The sequence below is a fragment of the Neoarius graeffei genome, chromosome 15 (genome assembly GCF_027579695.1).
Source record: "Neoarius graeffei isolate fNeoGra1 chromosome 15, fNeoGra1.pri, whole genome shotgun sequence".
Lineage (NCBI taxonomy): Eukaryota > Metazoa > Chordata > Actinopteri > Siluriformes > Ariidae > Neoarius > Neoarius graeffei.
In genome coordinates this window covers 10,300,444-10,318,597 of record NC_083583.1, presented here as the reverse complement: position 1 = coordinate 10,318,597, position 18,154 = coordinate 10,300,444, and the positions used below count along the sequence as shown (strand labels likewise).

Genomic DNA, 18,154 nt, shown 5'->3' with positions numbered 1-18,154 from the left:
TAATATGCAAACAAAAAAAAAAGCACACTCTTCAAGTTTGCAAGTAAAGCATGGAGATGAGGCGAGACCTGGCGATGTGGTTTTTGTGGCGGCGGCGGAACTCACACAATAATCTGATTAATGTGGGCAGCAGACTAATGAGACCGAAGGTGTCAAATTACTGGAAATTTCCAGAACAATCTTGTAATACAGGATGGTTTAAGTTATAAATCAGTTGTAGAAACTGTTTTATTTAATCAGGCTAACAGATCAACATCCAGGTCGCTACCAAATCCACCATTAGCTTGATCAATTCTATAAAAGTCTATTTAAATTCTGAAAACTGTACAAATGTTGTTGTTTTCCACCAAAGAGGCGGGATTAGCCAATGCAGAATAGTGACGTTTGTCTCTTGTTGATGACGTGTAGGTCGCATGAATGCGACCTGTCCGGTCAGACTGCAGTCGCATGTGAAAATAACGGATATGCATCGGAATTAGGACCACATATCCAAGCGGCCTGGGTCGCATGTGAAAAAAATCGGATCTGTGTCGTTCAGATTGTCAATAACAGATCGGATACAGGTCACATATGGGCAAAAAAATCGGATATGGGTCGTTTCAGGGTGCAGTCTGAACGTAGTCTAATGCCGCTTTTGGGCAATTCCATGTAAATGTCAACCTCACCATGCAAAAATAAAGCAACATGTAATACATCAAAACCACTCCCAGAGATATCACCTAGGCCTGTATTTTACAGATGTGAATAAGTTGAACCAATTTGTAACCAACCTAATATGTCACTGTCAGTCTTTCTTTCTTATAATGTAAACCCCAAGCTAAAACCAACTTTGATCATGTACAATTCTATATTATTCCCACAAGCCACAGAAATGTATGCTAAAATCCACAAAACAGCAAAACAATAGCCATCCTAAATATTATTTAAGAACTTTGATAGTTTTAGCTGATATTTAGAGAGTTTTTCAAAGGGTTATGGTGGTTAAATTGCTGATTTTCTAAACATATGCCATGTCTATTTCAGACGCGTCACATCCATAACGGAATTTCGTCACATCCATAACGCTGACTTTTCCTTCCGAAACTCTGCATGAAATACAAAATATTTTAAACAAAGATTTTTTTAATATTCACCTTGGACCCCTCTATCAAATGGATATCTCCATTTCGACATTAGGTTTACAATTTCACAGAGTTTGATAAAAATGTACAGTCACCCAAGACAAGTGATACTTTTTCTGTCACATCCATAACGCATCTTTTATTGGCATTTTCTGGCATGCCCCAGATGTACTATGGGAATTGTTCTTGCTCTATCACTTCTCCAGTATGGTACAGCCTTAAAATATGCAACACCTGTTTAAATACTGGGAGACAATAAAACATGCACTGGGTCATTTGTTGCCATTTTGAGTTCAAGTGTCACGTCCATAACGCTGGAATTGCTCTTTTCCACTACCAACGCGGCTGAGTTGGGCTGAGCCGTGCGGTGCTGAGTTGGGCCGAGTCAAGCTGAGCGGGGCTGTTGGAGTTGCATTTCGACTACAACCGCGCTGAACCGTGCTGGCTGGAAGTGGGTGGACACATTGGGTGGAGTTAGCGAAAGTGGGTGGACGTCACGTGATGTCGCAAACAGTGACATCAGTGACCTTTTAAGCGGTAGTCTCACGACCCGGAGAGTAAACAATAAACATGGAGTCGTTAGTGTTGCTGGTCTTGGTGCTGTGGCTTGTTGTCACCGACAACGCCAACAGACACTGGTAAGAGCGTATAGATGAGGCGAGGCGCATAAGGCTTCAGAAATTCTCGTAATTTGTAATTCTTCTTCTTCCGGGTTTACGGTGTTTAGCGTGCTCGCGGGGCGTGTGTGGGCATGTGAGGACACTCCTCCTCACCAATCAGTGCACAGGGGAGTGTCTCCTCACGCCCCTAGCCCCACTCGGCTCGGTTTGGCTCGCTTCAGCCCCACTCCAAAACCATGCGAGTTTTGGGTGCTGAGTAGGGCTGAAGCGAGCTGAGTCGCGCCGCTCTGAGGTAGTCGAAACGCGAGCCGTGTCGGGCTGAAGTGAGCTGAGAAAGGGTAGTGGAAAAGGGCCATAAATGTCTTTCTTGAAGTCCAACTGCAATGTTTTTTTGTTTGCACAGCACTGTGAAGTCCTATAAGCTGGGACTGAATACAACTCCAGCACAACTGAAGTTTTATTTCATTTTTATTTTCTTTTGTCACACATGTCTGAACTGAGACACAGTAGTATGTGACTACATGTTTTATATTTGAGACTACAGCTCCCTAATCCATCACAAAATCCAATTTTGTGTTTTGGATGTTCAGTACTGCCTAGTACGTGAGTGAATAAACTCCCTTACCATTTTCTCTTGTCCCAGCAGTTTTTAACAAGTACTTTTAGCATAAAATGTGTTCACCGTTTTAATTGTAACATTTCACTTTAAAAGCCTTATTCATTTACATAGATTTAAAAAAAATGCAATTAATCGCGATTAACTATATAAAATTCTGAGATTAATCGCGATTAAATTTTTTCACCGTTTGACAGCCCTAATTAAAATTACATGAGTGCATGCTTTTTAACTGTAATTTCACGAGTTTCATCCAAATCACGTGAACAGTGTTCGAGCTACAGCACTTTTTATCTGTGACCTGCTTATCTGAGGACTGAAAGTAACCGTGCAATCGGCTGCTCAGCTGTTCCGTGGCCAGGTGTGTGATCATTCAGCTGGATCACATGAGAAAGAGTGCTGTTGTACTGAATATTTGCACAGCTGTGATTTAGTTGTAAGCCACAGTGTAGAGTGATGTTGCTTTTTTTTTTTATACAACAGTTCTATAAACAAGAATTTAAAAAGGTGAACTGAGGTCATTTTGAAACTTACTTTATTTCTTAATTAACGTGTTATTCAATTATGGTTTCGGTTTTAGTAACCGTATATCGTGACTCGTATTGGCAACTAATTGCAATTAAATATTATACTTATCGTCCTGTTCGGTTTTTAGCCGTGTTGAATTTAGTTCGTTTGGTCCACGGCAGGCGTCGCTTATCCGCGTGATCTTCACGAGACTTGTGCGAGACTTCGAAACGTGAAGAAGTGTCAGCCAGGTGTCAGTGCCGCCATTGTGAAAACTGTTTTCCAAACGAAATACGCTACGTTCACACTGCAAGGCTTAATGCTCAATTCCGATTTTTTTGTGAAATCCGATTTTTTTGTGAGGTCGTTCACATTAACAAATATATGCGACTTGTATGTGATCCTCAGTATGAACGAAAAGCGACCTAAAAGTGTTCCGCATGCGCATTGCAGGATACGACGACGTCACACGCAGTGAGCATGGCCAGTGTTTACGGAAGTAAAACCGCCCGGTTGCAGTATGACCCATCCAATCTAGCTTGAATAGCTGCATCCCCCCAAATGGAAATCAGCTCCATAACCTCTGCGTCCTTCCACTGAGAAGATTCAGAACCTTCACAGCCCGAAGCGTCCCTCGCATTGATGTCATGCGCAGGGGCGCAGATACGTTTTTTGAACTGGGGGGGACAAAGCTGCCAGCAAACCAACCCCAACCCCGATATGCCTGTCAAACTTGTTATGGGTTACCATAGCAACCAAGCTCGAGCTCGCAACCTGTGCAGTCTGCGCAGCTCAACCAACCGAATATCAGTCTTTGTTTTGTTTTATGTGAGTTGTTGCAACTATGTATACACTGCTGTGCACCTCAATAAACCGAATGGTAATTAGTCTTTTGATTTTTCCGTGAGGTTTGCCTTATGCAAAGAAAGACAGCATAGACGTTTTTTCCTCCCTATAAGTGGGGGGGACCGAACGAAGTGAATTTAAATCTGGGTGGGACGAATCCCCCCCGTCCCACCCTCTATCTGCGCCCGTGATTATGCACCATGTTGTTGTAACTTTTTTTGAGAGACCCGCCGCCTACTTCAGCGCAGAATAGTGACGTTTGTGGCTTGTTGATGACGTGTAAGTCGGATGAATGCGACCTGGCGGTTCAGACTGAAGTCGCATATGAAAAGAGCGGATAGGAATCGGAATTAGGACCACATATCCAAACGGCCTGGGTCGGATTTGAAAAAATCGGATCTGTGTCGTTCATATTGTCAATAAAAGATCGGATACAGGTCACATATGGGCGAAAAGATCGGATTTGAGTCACTTCAGCCTGCAGTGTGAACGTAGCCATATTGCACAAAAACGAGTTAAAATGATGATTACTGCCTACTTTTTTCAAACTTTCCTGATTGCTATCAAAACAAACAAAACATCCAGCTTGATTACATCAGCATTCGAAAGAGGGCGCGTGCGTCTTGACAGCGTTGGCAGATGTCGGTGACTTTGATTTGCGCTGTACGTTTTACTTCAGTCCTACGATGTCTCGCACAGGTCTCAACGAATCTCGTTTACGGCCGTTGCTTTGACATCTGGACTGATATATTACAGAGCATATTTCAAACACTCAGAACTTGCTCTAGCAGCGACAAAACAGCGATCAAAAACACATTCCGATATTTAATAAAATGAGATAAATAGAATTTTGATGATAAAAAAATTTGCCTTCAGTTCTCCTTTAAAGTGGCTGGTGAGCGTATAACTTTGCTTAGAAGTTCACAGGACTGTTTGTCTTTAATATCACGATTTCTAATCACGCTACCTTGTGTCATCCTTCTGAGTCCATGTTTCTTCCTCATGTCATGGGTTTCCTCCTCGCCCTGTGTCACCTCTGGCCTTATCAGGGATCTACACCTACGTCTGTAAACCGACTGTGTCACAATGTCTACTGTTGTAAATAAATTTGCATTTAACCAGCAATAACAAACCAGAATCTGCCCTTAAATACTGGATGTGTCCTCTATTCAAACAGAACACACTATAATAATAATAATAATAATAATAATAACGCCTGTCTACACCTGCGCCGTGTTTATTGCTTTGAGAGTGAGTAAAAGCACAGTAGTGAATATCCAGTGGTGTAATTATGCAATCCCATAATGCACTGCAGCAGGTGTCTAAATTATACACCCAAATTATACACCATAGCAGGACAGAGAATACCCATAATGCACTTTGCTGGTTCGGGAGAACAGATGACACTGTATGTGTTGCATCTTGTTGCTGTGGCTCTGACGTTCCTCGGGAAAATTCTTGCATTTTTCTCTTTCTCAGGGAGGAGGAGGAGGCCTCTTCTCCATAGAAATGCCTTTTTCTGCCAAGTTATCATATCTTTTTGCACTACATGTGCAGATCTTTGCTCATTTGTTGTCCTTTATTGCTCATTACTATATTATACATTATAGTATATTAAGATAAGATAAGATAAGATAAGATAAGATAAGATAAGATAAGATAAGATAAGATAAGATAAGATAAGATAAGATAAGATAAGATAAGATGCTTTATTGATCTCCGGAGGGGAAATTCACTTGTTATAGCAGCTCCAAGAATAAGAAAAGTAAAAAGAGAAAAAAAAATGATATTAATATCCATCCATCCATCCATCCATCCATCCATCATCTCTAGCCGCTTTATCCTGTTCTACAGGGTCGCAGGCAAGCTGGAGCCTATCCCAGCTGACTACGGGCGAAAGGCGGGGTACACCCTGGACAAGTCGCCAGGTCATCACAGGGCTGACACATAGACACAGACAACCATTCACACTCACATTCACACCTACGCTCAATTTAGAGTCACCAGTTAACCTAACCTGCATGTCCTTGGACTGTGGGGGAAACCGGAGCACCCGGAGGAAACCCACGCGGACACGGGGAGAACATGCAAACTCCACACAGAAAGGCCCCCGCCGGCCACGGGGCTCGAACCCGGACCTTCTTGCTGTGAGGTAACAGTGCTAACCACTACACCACCATGCCGCCCTTTTTATATATAAAATTTATTATAATATATATATATATATATATATATATATATATATATATATATATATATATATATATATAAATATATATAATAACATATTATAATTTCCCCTACTGGGGATTAATAAAGTCTTATCTTTTATCTTTCTGTTGATATTTTGATTACTCACCATGCTTCAGTATTATTTTCTGGTATTGCTATTTACTACACTACATATGATGCTCCAATTCTTTGATATGTTTCCTGTTGACATAATGTCACTAATACACACTCAGAAGAAAGGATACTAAACTGGCCTGAGTTTCCCAAAAGCATCGTAGCACAAAGATCAACGTCAGACGGTAGAACGAGCAGCACAATGAACACTCTCTCTCCTAGTTAAAATGCTCTTAGCATTAAGAGGCTTTTGGGAAACCCACCGCTGTACTTTTCCTCCTCGCTGACGTGGTATCGCTTTTATACCACATCTAGAATGTTAACCTAAAAGGATGCATCTAACGTTAATCTCATCTCACTATCTCTAGCCGCTTTATCCTGTTCTACAGGGTCGCAGGTAAGCTGGAGCCTATCCCAGCTGACTACGGGCGAAAGGCGGGGTACACCCTGGACAAGTCGCCAGGTCATCATAGGGCTGACACATAGACACAGACAACCATTCACACCTACGGTCAATTTAGAGTCACCAGTTAACCTAACCTGCATGTCTTTGGACTGTGGGGGAAACCGGAGCACCCGGAGGAAACCCACGCGGACACGGGGAGAACATGCAAACTCCACACAGAAAGGCCCTCGCTGGCCCCGGGGCTCGAACCCGGACCTTCGTGCTGTGAGGCGACAGTGCTAACCACTACACCACCAATGTGAATCTTTTAAACTAAAAACCAGTTATGTGCCTTCCATGTTTTCTTAAAGTGCCATTCCACCATTGGATGTATTCTTTGGCATAAAATACAATATATTTTATGACAACATGACTAGACAGAGAAATCTTTTAGCTTCAAAATGATATATCAAACATAATTTTTTGACAACGACAAGTATATTAATTTTGCGACCAAAGTCACCTACCCTTTTAATTTCCGCGCGGTAGTGAAACGTGATGTCATCGGCAGGTTCCCCTTCTTGTGTACCACGTCACGTGTGACGTGGCACAGATTATCAGCAATGGCGGATAGAACGCGATTTCCACTTGTCGATTGCTGTGCCGATATTCACCATCGACCGTCTCCTTTGGGCATCGCTTGCTATTTTCCTTCGCTTCTTTTCCGAAGCTGACAATCGCGTTCTATCCGCCATTGCTGATAATCTGTGACACGTCACACCTGACGTGGTACACAAGAAGGGGAACCTGCCGATGACATCACGTTTCACTACCGCGCGGAAATTAAAAGGGTAGGTGACTTTGGTCGCAAAATTAATATACTTGTCGTTGTCAAAAATTTATGTTTGATATATCATTTTGAAGCTAAAAGATTTCTCTATCTAGTCATGTTGTCATAAAATATATTGTATTTTATGCCAAAAAAATACATCCAATGGTGGAATGGCACTTTACTGTTTTCAGGTGTGAATATCCAGGAAAGAAAAAAAGCCCTTTTCAGCACCACTGTTCATGAAAAGTGTAGATTCATATTCATTTCTCCATCCTCTGACAGTTATTCATCCATCTTTATCTGAACTTCCATCTTCTATGTTCTCTTTTTTTAATTTATTTAATTAAAACAGCCTTCACTGTACAGCAGTCAACAGAAAACGACTTTCAAATCTCGCGAGATGAACGCTCGAGATGAAAAGTGCGAGATTAACGCTCGCTATTTTTAAGTTTGGTGGATGTAATTACAGTGCGCTTATTTGATTATGTGACCATCTGGAAATAAATGGAACAGGAATCATAATCCGATACGGTGCTGTCTCGGAGTGGGAGTCTAGCTGAAGATATAAACACGTAAAAATGCGAACTTAACTCTTAAACCAGACGTTATTCGTTAACAGCAAATACACGAAAACGCGCATGCGCACTACCAGGTAGCGTCTGTCATAGTAATAGTAATAATAATAATACTAGAAGGTATAACGTTAGAGTAGCTATTATGAAGTGATATAATGTGACATTAGAGTTCCTGGTGAAACTTTGCTGTGATTATTGAATCTCGGAGTTATGAAATGAAACGGTCAGTTCGAAGATTAATTCATCAAAAGGGAGTTTGTGTTTGTGTCAAATTGTTTTACCGGGCAAAGGTTTCTGCGCATGCGCCGCATTTCACTTTAGAGTGCACTGTGTTGTTTTAATGCTCGAGGTGTAATATAGATAATAACAAGATATAAAGATGTGGTTAATTTTCGGATAAGATCATTTGAAACGCTTCATGCACTTTTATGGTGTGTGTGTGTTTCTCCCCTGATAAAGTCACAGTAGTCTTATAATAAAGTAGACAATTTGTTAGAATAAAATAAATGCATGAATTTACAAGCATACAAAGCTTTATGATTTATGTTGCAGGTTTATGCAAAAGAGGACAAACAAACAAAAAACTCGCCTTACCTTGTATGTGCTGGTTGACGACATTTTCCAGCCGGTCGAGTCGCTCTATAATCCGCAGAGTTTCGCCCTTCTTGTCGCCCTCCAACTTCCTGACCGGGACAGGCACCGGGACTTTAATATACACACTGGCGATGTAGTTCGTGACCCATCCGACATAGAGCAGACACACAATGTTGGTCATGCCGCTCAGGATCACACATGTCGACACCAAAGTTTTGGTTCTCCTCGTGCACGCCATGCCGTCATGCCTGCGTGCAGCGCGAGCGCCTCAGCAGCCGGTGCGCCGCGGACCAGCGGAACCGCCTCTCTCTTCCTCCTCTCCTCCTCTTCTTCTCTTTCTTCTTCTCTGTTCGCTTAATAAAGTACCATTCCTCAAGGTGACCTGCTTCTCTCCATCCGCATGATTTAATATGAGCGTGTTTTATTTTACTACGAGTCTTTGTTTATTTATTTGTTTGTTTTTTCTTTCACTCCCTTATGTTTCTTTTCTTCCGCTCCCTCACGCGCACAGACTCTCTTCTCCTGTTCCGAAGTGTCCACACGCGTCTTACATCTCCCTCTCTCTCTCGCTCCCTCGCTCTCTCTCTCTCTCAGCAGTAGCGTCTCTATAGGAACGAGCACGCAGGGCCGCGTGCGCTCCAGCCCTCCATCCTATCAACCAATCAGACGAAACAAATGAGTTGGCTTCAATTAAACAACGAGCCAATGAGGATGAAGTAGGCGTGTCCGAGTGTCCAAAACAGGGCAATAAGAAAATGCTAAAAAAAAATCAAATTGTTCTGTTTGTTTGCTTCACTTCTTTCTGCCTTTGCTTTTTCTTTTTTTTCTTCCATGTTTTTTTAGCTGTACTTCAGGAAATATGTAATAATAAATATTATGATTCAGGTTTATATCCTTTATATCCAATTAATGTAAAGTTTTATGCCTTTTCTGTCTTGAAAAAAGAGTCAAAAATCCATCAGTCAAAAATCAAATTGCTTTTTGTTTGTTTGTTTGTTTGTTTGTTTGTTTCACTTCTTTCTGCCTTTGCTTTTTCTTTTTTTTCTTCTCTGTTTTTTTAGCTGTACTTTAGGAAAGTATATGAAATATGTAATAATAAATATTATGATTCAGGTTTATATCTTGTATATCAGATTAATGTAAAGTTTTATGCCTTTTCTGTCTTGAAAAAAGTCAAAAATCCATCAGTCAAAAATCAAATTGCTTTTTGTTTGTTTATTTGTTTTTGTTTGCTTCACTTCTTTCTCCCTTTGCTTTTTCTTTTTTTTCTTCTCTGTTTTTTTAGCTGTACTTCAGGAAATATGTAATAATAAATATTATTCAGGTTTATATCCTTTATATCAGATTTACGTAAAGTTTTATGCCTTTTCGGTCTTGAAAAAAGGCAGTCAAAAATCCATCAGTCAAAAATCAAATTGCTTTTTGTTTGTTTGTTTGTTTGTTTCACTTCTTTCGGCCTTTGCTTTTTCTTTTTTCTTCTCTGTTTTTTTTAGCTGTACTTGAGGAAAGTACATGAAATATGTAATAATAAATATTATGATTCAGGTTTATATCCTTTATATCCAATTAATATAAAGTTTTATGCCTTTTCTGTCTTGAAAAAAGGCAGTCAAAAATCCATCAGTCAAAAATCAAATTTTTGTTTGTTTGTTTGTTTGACTTCTTTCTGCCGTTGCTTTTTCTTTTTTTTTCCTTCTGTGTGTGTGTGTGTGTGTGTGTGTGTGTGTGTGTGTGTGTTTTAGCTGTACTTCAGGAAAGTACATGAAATATGTAATAATAAATATTATTATTCAGGTTTATATCATTTATATCCGATTAACACAAAGTTTTATGCCTTTTCTGTCTTGAAAAGGTAAAGATTTTCATACAGGCTAGGCTATATTGATATTTCTGGAAACAATACATTTAGTACAAAGTTTCTGGAAGAATATTGAACAGGTCTAAATGTTAAAAAAAATTTACATTAAAAAAAATGCATTCTTTATTAAGGCACGGTCCTACAATACCAAAAACTATAACTATAATTACAACTATAATGATAACTATAAATAAATAGGTCCCCTGCAGTTTATGTAGTTGGTGGTCACACCAGACTGATAACAATACCTATAGCCCAAACCTGGGTTTATCTGTATCAGTGAGATTGCTTCTGGAGCCATTTTTCCAGACCTGGACCTGATCCAGTAGGGTCATGCAGCAAGACAACGACCCTCAGCACACAAGTCGTTCTACCAAAGAATGGTTAAAGAAGAATAAAGTTAATGTTTTGGAATGGCCAAGTCAAAGTCCTGACCTTAATCCAATGGAAATGTTGTGGAAGGACCTGAAGCGAGCAGTTCATGTGAGGAAACCCACCAACATCCCAGAGTTGAAGTTGTTCTGTACGGAGGAACGGGCTAAAATTCCTCCAAGCCGGTGTGCAGGACTGATCAACAGTTACCGGAAACGTTTAGTTGCAGTTATTGCTGCACAAGGGGGTCACACCAGATACTGAAAGCAAAGGTTCACATACTTTTGCCACTCACAGATATGTAATATTGGATCATTTTCCTCAATAAATAAATGACCAAGTATAATATTTTTGTCTCATTTGTTTAACTGGGTTCTCTTTATCTATTTTTAGGACTTGTGTGAAAATCTGATGATGTTTTAGGTCATATTTACAACCCCGATTCCAAAAAAGTTGGGACAAAGTACAAATCGTAAATAAAAACGGAATGCAATGATGTGGAAGTTTCAAAATTCCATATTTTATTCAGAAAAGAACATAGATGACATGTCAAATGTTTAAACTGAGAAAATGTATCATTTAAAGAGAAAAATTAGGTGATTTTAAATTTCATGACAACAACACATCTCAAAAAAGTTGGGACAAGGCCATGTTTCCCACTGTGAGACATCCCCTTTTCTCTTTACAACAGTCTGTAAACATCTGGGGACTGAGGAGACAAGTTGCTCAAGTTTAGGGATAGGAATTCTTGTCTAATGTAGGATTCTAGTTGCTCAACTGTCTTAGGTCTTTTTTGTCATATCTTCTGTTTTATGATGCGCCAAATGTTTTCTGTGGGTGAAAGATCTGGACTGCAGGCTGGCCAGTTCAGTACCCGGACCCTTCTTCTATGCAGCCATGATGCTGTAATTGATGCAGTATGTGGTTTGGCATTGTCATGTTGGAAAATGCAAGGTCTTCCCTGAAAGAGACGCCGTCTGGATGGGAGCATACTGGTATGTTGCTCTAGAACCTGGATATACCATTCAGCATTGATGGTGTCTTTCCAGATGTGTAAGCTGCCCATGCCACACGCACTAATGCAACCCCATACCATCAGAGATGCAGGCTTCTGAACTGAGCGCTGATAACAACTTGGGTCGTCCTTCTCCTCTTTAGTCCGAATGACACGGCGTCCCTGATTTCCATAAAGAACTTCAAATTTTGATTCGTCTGACCACAGAACAGTTTTCGACTTTGCCACAGTCCATTTTAAATGAGCCTTGGCCCAGAGAAGACGTCTGCGCTTCTGGATCATGTTTAGATACGGCTTCTTCTTTGAACTATAGAGTTTCAGCTGGCAACGGCGGATGGCACGGTGAATTGTGTTCACAGATAATGTTCTCTGGAAATATTCCTGAGCCCATTTTGTGATTTCCAATACAGAAGCATGCCTGTATGTGATGCAGTGCCGTCTAAGGGCCCGAAGATCACGGGCACCCAGTATGGTTTTCTGGCCTTGACCCTTACGCACAGAGATTCTTCCAGATTCTCTGAATCTTTTGATGATATTATGCACTGTAGATGATGATATGTTCAAACTCTTTGCAATTTTACACTGTCGAACTCCTTTCTGATATTGCTCCACTATTTGTCGGCGCAGAATTAGGGGGATTGGTGATCCTCTTCCCATCTTTACTTCTGAGAGCTGCTGCCACTCCAAGATGCTCTTTTTATACCCAGTCATGTTAATGACCTATTGCCAGTTGACCTAATGAGTTGCAATTTGGTCCTCCAGCTGTTCCTTTTTTGTACCTTTAACTTTTCCAGCCTCTTATTGCCCCTGTCCCAACTTTTTTGAGATGTGTTGCTGTCATGAAATTTCAAATGAGCCAATATTTGGCATGAAATTTCAAAATGTCTCACTTTCGACATTTGATATGTTGTCTATGTTCTGTTGTGAATACAATATCAGTTTTTGAGATTTGTAAATTATTGCATTCCATTTTTATTTATAATTTGTACTTTGTCCCAACTTTTTTGGAATCGGGGTTGTATGCAGAAATTTTGAAAATTCTAAAGGGTTCACAAACTTTCAAGCACCACTGTACCAGAATAATTTGGCATAAGATATTTATATCTACATCAATTTTTATGCTAATTTCATGCAAGAGAATGTACATTCGCCTGTTCATACGTCATGTTCAGGAACAAACTACCATTAATGGCGGTAAAATGCCTGGAGAGAAGCCGCTAGGATTGTCCGCTTTGCTTATACAGACTTCTCGTGCAGTGGGAAAAAATGCACTGCTACGTGTTCCATATGTAGAAGAACTATCGAGGAGACGATGGGGACGACCTCGAACTTCAATCGTCATTTGGCAAGACTCCGCCCAGAACAGGAAGTGACACGCTATGGTCATTGCTCTGTTGATAGTGGGTGGGGATTGCTTGCTGACTGATGAACTAGCTAGTGTTAACCCTCTCTCATGTTATTTGCTCTGTTGATAGTGGGCGGGGCTTGCTGAGTGATGAACAAGTTTTTTATCTGTAGCCTATTAACTAAAATGGGGCAGTCGAGCAGTAACGTCAGTCCAACACAGTAGCAAAGATGCTTTCACATAAAGGCAGCAACAGCCACCATCAAATGGTGCGAGTGGAGTCTTGTTCTTGGACTCGACTTGGATCAATAGTGGACTTGACTCAAAATTTTCTTTAATGACTTGAACACTGGGGACTCAAGACTGGACTCGGACTCGAGGTTTAGCAACTCGACTAAAACACTGGGTAATTCTTTACATGTGACGTTGTCTGACCACGTGCTGTTTTTCCCCAGGTATCTTTGTACATCCTTGTTGCATCATGAAGTCACGGAAAATAAAAAGCGGATCTTTTACTCATGGCTATGTGATTTTCCATGAAATATCAATAGTAAATTAATAAAGTAAACATATAAATGCAGGTAAGATATTTTAATTATGAACTTCGGCAGTCCAAACATTTACAGTAATTGTTTTAGACTTCTTAATTTTTTATCCGTGATGCATTATCCATATGAAATCGGTAACCAATCTGTAATATACTGAAACTAGAATCCGTGATGCATCCATATTAAAATCCATAACCACTCCTTATTTTTTTCGAGGTCCAAATCCTGCGCTCTGATTGGCTGGCGAGCGGGTCCGTATCCTACGATACAGACCCCAGTTACGGACCCCAGTTACGGACCTCTGGTGACTCGCTCATTCACAACAACAAACATAGTAGCATTTTTTGTCAACATTTATCTTTTTTTTATAAGATTTATTTATAAGATTATCAAAAATCTTATACATTTTTGCCAGCATTTCTCAGCATAATAGTATTAATTTTACAGCATGGATAGCGATAACGACAGTGTTCACAGTGAAAGCGAGTTTTACGACCCTGAGGAAGAAGAAATAAAAGAAAACATTTCAGGAGAAAGCTAAAAACCTCTAACTTGCTAACGCGGCGCAAAAACATGGCTGAATCCTGAATGACTCCTATTTGTATAAATAGGGGACTACATAGGCGGCAAAATGTAGTTTTTTTCCTGCCATGGAAGTGCACTTGTATACTGAGGAGGAAGCAATTTGCATTACAGCCGTGAATGAGGATTTCTTAATAGCATTAATTTTACAGCATGGATAGCGATAACGACAGTCTTCACAGCGAAAGTGAGTTTTACTACCCTGAGGAAGACAAAATTAAAGAAAACATTTCAGGAGAAAGCTAAAACCTCTCTAACTTGCTCACACTGAGCAAAAACATGGCTGAATCCTGAATGACTCAATTTTGTATAAATAGGAGACTACATAGGTGGCAAAATGTAGTTTTTTTCCTGCCATGGAAGTGCACTTGTATACCGAGGACGAAGCAATTTGCATTACAGCCGTGAATGAGGATTCAAAATGGCGGCTCGGCTCGGTTTTCCCTTTCGGGTGCTCTCGTTTTCTGTTAGAATTTGGTAAAGAAAAAAATAAATATATTATTTACCAGCTTAAGGTCAGTCCATATGGTGAAATACCGTGACCTCGGCCTTGAATACTGACCTCGGCCCAGAGGGCCTCGCTCAGTACTTTCAAGACCTCGGTCACGGTATTTCACCATACGGACCTCCCAGCTGGTAAATAACATGTATGTATTTTGGATCCTTTTTTATTATATTTCCGTAGTCCATGACCTAGCCGTATTTTATCAACCACCGGAGTGTGTGCATGGGTTGTTTTGAAGTCCAAGCTGTACAGTATGACCCAGAATAATGTGCTACTACTTGGAAAAAAACTTCCATGACTATTCCTAAATTGCATGCATTTATTCCCCTGAGTGTCAGGACCAATGGGATTATAGTCGGGATTATAGTTGTGGTGTTTCTGCTCCAGACTGGAACTAAATTCAGGCAGAGGGACAGTCAGAGTTGTAGTTATAGGTATAGTTATAGTTTTTGGTGTCGTGGAACCGGGCCCTGACAACGTATCCATACAGATTAGCATAAAATCACATAACTCATGAGCAATTCTATACCATAAAGCCAAAATGTGATCATATAGACGTATTCATTTCCCCAAGAGCTTTCCAACTTCAAAAAAACCCCAGCGACTCTAATATCACAAGCAAAGAAGTGGACTTAAAGGAAAATTCCACCATGATATACAATAAATATGTTTATCTTGGCATATTTGTGATGCTCAGCAAGTCTGGTACTAATTTGTTGTTGTGTTTTCGTGTTATTCCTGTGAGAGTTGAGCGGTTGTGTGTCTTGTTGATGTCACATTGGGACATTGTTATCGCTAGCGCTGTCACATTGCCATTTAAAGCAGCCAGCTCACATTTACACCCTTACTATTCCTTGTTTTTGTTTACATCCGAGCCACTGCGTTTCGAAAGCGCGTGACTGCTACTCTGTTGGCTCTCTGTGTAGCAAAACCTCAGCAAATTCACTTCCGTTCAAAACCTGTCTTGAACCTTTTCTTCATCTATGTGTCATACACTCTCAGAAAATAAAGGATGTTCTTGTACCTTCAGGGGTACTATGGCTTGTCACTGGGGTAGTACCCTCGAAGGTACTTATTTGTACATTTTATATACCGCTTGGGAACATACACCAATCAGCCATAACATTAAAACCACTGAGAGGTGAAGTGAATAACACTGATTATCTCATTACAGTGGAACCTGTCAAGGGGTGGGATATACGAGGTGTGTCAGAAAAGAAACAGGACTGGGGTCGCAAAAAATTTATGTCAAATCCAAACTACAAACTTTCTCCTTCGAAATAATCTCCCTCGAGTCTAATGTACTTTCCCATCCTTCTCTGTCATGCCTCCATGCACTCCTGGAAGGATTCTCCTGGGATTCTTCACAGCTCCGTCGTCACGGCCCTCTTGATGGCTTCCGCGTCTGGAAAACGGGTCCTCTTGATGATCCCTTTGAGCTTGGGGAAAAGGAAAAAATCACACGGAGCCAGGTCAGGTGAGTAGGGAGGTTGCTCCAGTACGGCGATGTTCTTCTCGGCAAGGAACCTGCCTCACATGCTCAATGTTGGCCTCAGTCCTGCTCTTTGAAGGCCTTCCGCTCCTGGGGTCATCTTCCACGTCATCGCTTCCCTCTTTGAAACTTTTGTGCCACTCAAAAACCCATGAGAGCGACATCGTCTCATCTCCGTACACTTGCTGCAGTAGTCCGAGTGCTTCTGACAGGGTTTTCCCCAGCCAGACCAGAAACTTCAGGTTGGTTCATTGCTCTGTGCCCATTGCTTGGTGGCCTAAAATTGAGGAGCTGTTAACAAAAGCACGTGAAAAAACATACAATGGCAGCAGAGAGCTGAGATTGCAGTTATATACTCCCTGGATATTACTTCACACGGTGACACAACCCACTAATCCCTACCCCACTCATAGCTCACACAGCACACTAAGTCCTGATACTTTTCTGACACACCTTGTATTAGGCAGCAAGTTGAACAGTCAGTTCTTGAAGTTGATGTGTTGGAAGCAGGAAAAATGGGCAAGCGTAAGGAGCAACTTTGACAAGGGCCAAATTGCGATGTCTAGATGACTGGGTCGGAGGATCTCCAAAATGGCACAGCTTGTGGGGTGTTCCTGATATGCAGTGGTTAGTACCAACCAAAAGTGGTCCAAGGAAGAACAACCAATGAACCAAAGACAGGGTGATAGGTGTTGAAGGTTCATTGATTTGCATGGGACATGAAGGCTAGCCCATAGGGTCCAATCCCACAGAAGAGCTCCTGTAGCACAAACTGCTGAAAAAGTTAATGCTGGCTAAAACAGAAAGGTGTCACAGTTAACTTTTTCAGCTGTTTGTACTACAATAGCTCTTCTGTGGGATTGGACCATATGAGATACCCTTCGTGCCCCATCTGAATCAATGAGCCTTCAACACCCATGACCCTGTCACCAATTCACCGGTTGTCCTTCCTTGGACCACTTTTGGTACATTCTAACCACTGCATACTGGGAACACCCCACAAGATGTGCCATTTTGGAGATGCTCAGACCCAGTCATCTAGCCATCGCAATTTGTCAAAGTCACTCAGATCCTTACGCTTGCCCATTTTTCCTGCTTCCAACACATCAACTTCAAGAACTGACTGTTCTCTTGCTGCAAAATATATCCCACCCCTTAACAGGTGCCATTGTAATGAGATAATCAATGCTATTCACGTCACCTGTCAGTGCTTTTAATGTTATGGTTGATCAGTGGAAATGTACCTTTTTGGCCCTAAAAAGATACACATAGTTACCTTGAGGTCCAATAATGAGCCCTAGGGGGTACATTTGCGTCAATTGAACCTTGGGGGACAGAAATCGACTCCTACTCTAGCCCTATTTCTCACAGTGCATATGGAAATTCCAGAAAATATGTCAGAAGTTGGTTTAGGTTCATTAAAACAGAATAATCATATGAAAACAGAATGGATTGGTATTGAAAATAATTTAAAATATAGATTATTTTGGGGGCGGCACAGTGGTGTAGTGGTTAGCGCTGTCGCCTCACAGCAAGAAGGTCTGGGTTCGAGCCCCGGGGCCGGCGAGGGCCTTTCTGTGTGGAGTTTGCATGTTCTCCCCGTGTCCGCGTGGGTTTCCTCCGGGTGCTCCGGTTTCCCCCACAGTCCAAAGACATGCAGGTTAGGTTAACTGGTGACTCTAAATTGACCGTAGGTGTGAATGTGAGTGTGAATGGTTGTCTGTGTCTATGTGTCAGCCCTGTGATGACCTGGCGACTTGTCCAGGGTGTACCCCGCCTTTCGCCCGTAGTCAGCTGGGATAGGCTCCAGCTTGCCTGCGACCCTGTAGAAGGATAAAGTGGCTAGAGATAATGAGATGAGAATGAGATGTTTAAGATCTATGACGTAGGACGTCTCCAAATGGTTGCAGATTATTTGTGGAATATCACTAGCATCAAAAATGGTGATTTGCTACTAGGAAGAGTGAGCTGGCCCTTTTAAGAGGAGAAAATTAA

General features: G+C 41.2%; 1 protein-coding gene across 1 annotated transcript in view; it reads right to left on the bottom strand.

Moving 5' to 3' along the window:
- galnt18b (UDP-N-acetyl-alpha-D-galactosamine:polypeptide N-acetylgalactosaminyltransferase 18b) overlaps nucleotides 1-8,680 on the bottom strand; it is a 317,312-nt gene extending 308,632 nt beyond the window's left edge. Inside the window, exon 1 of the mRNA XM_060940841.1 lies at nucleotides 8,443-8,680. Within this exon, the coding sequence (XP_060796824.1) occupies nucleotides 8,443-8,680 (238 nt within the window). The remainder of the gene's footprint in view (nucleotides 1-8,442) is intronic.
- Between the last annotated feature and the right edge of the window lie 9,474 nt (nucleotides 8,681-18,154).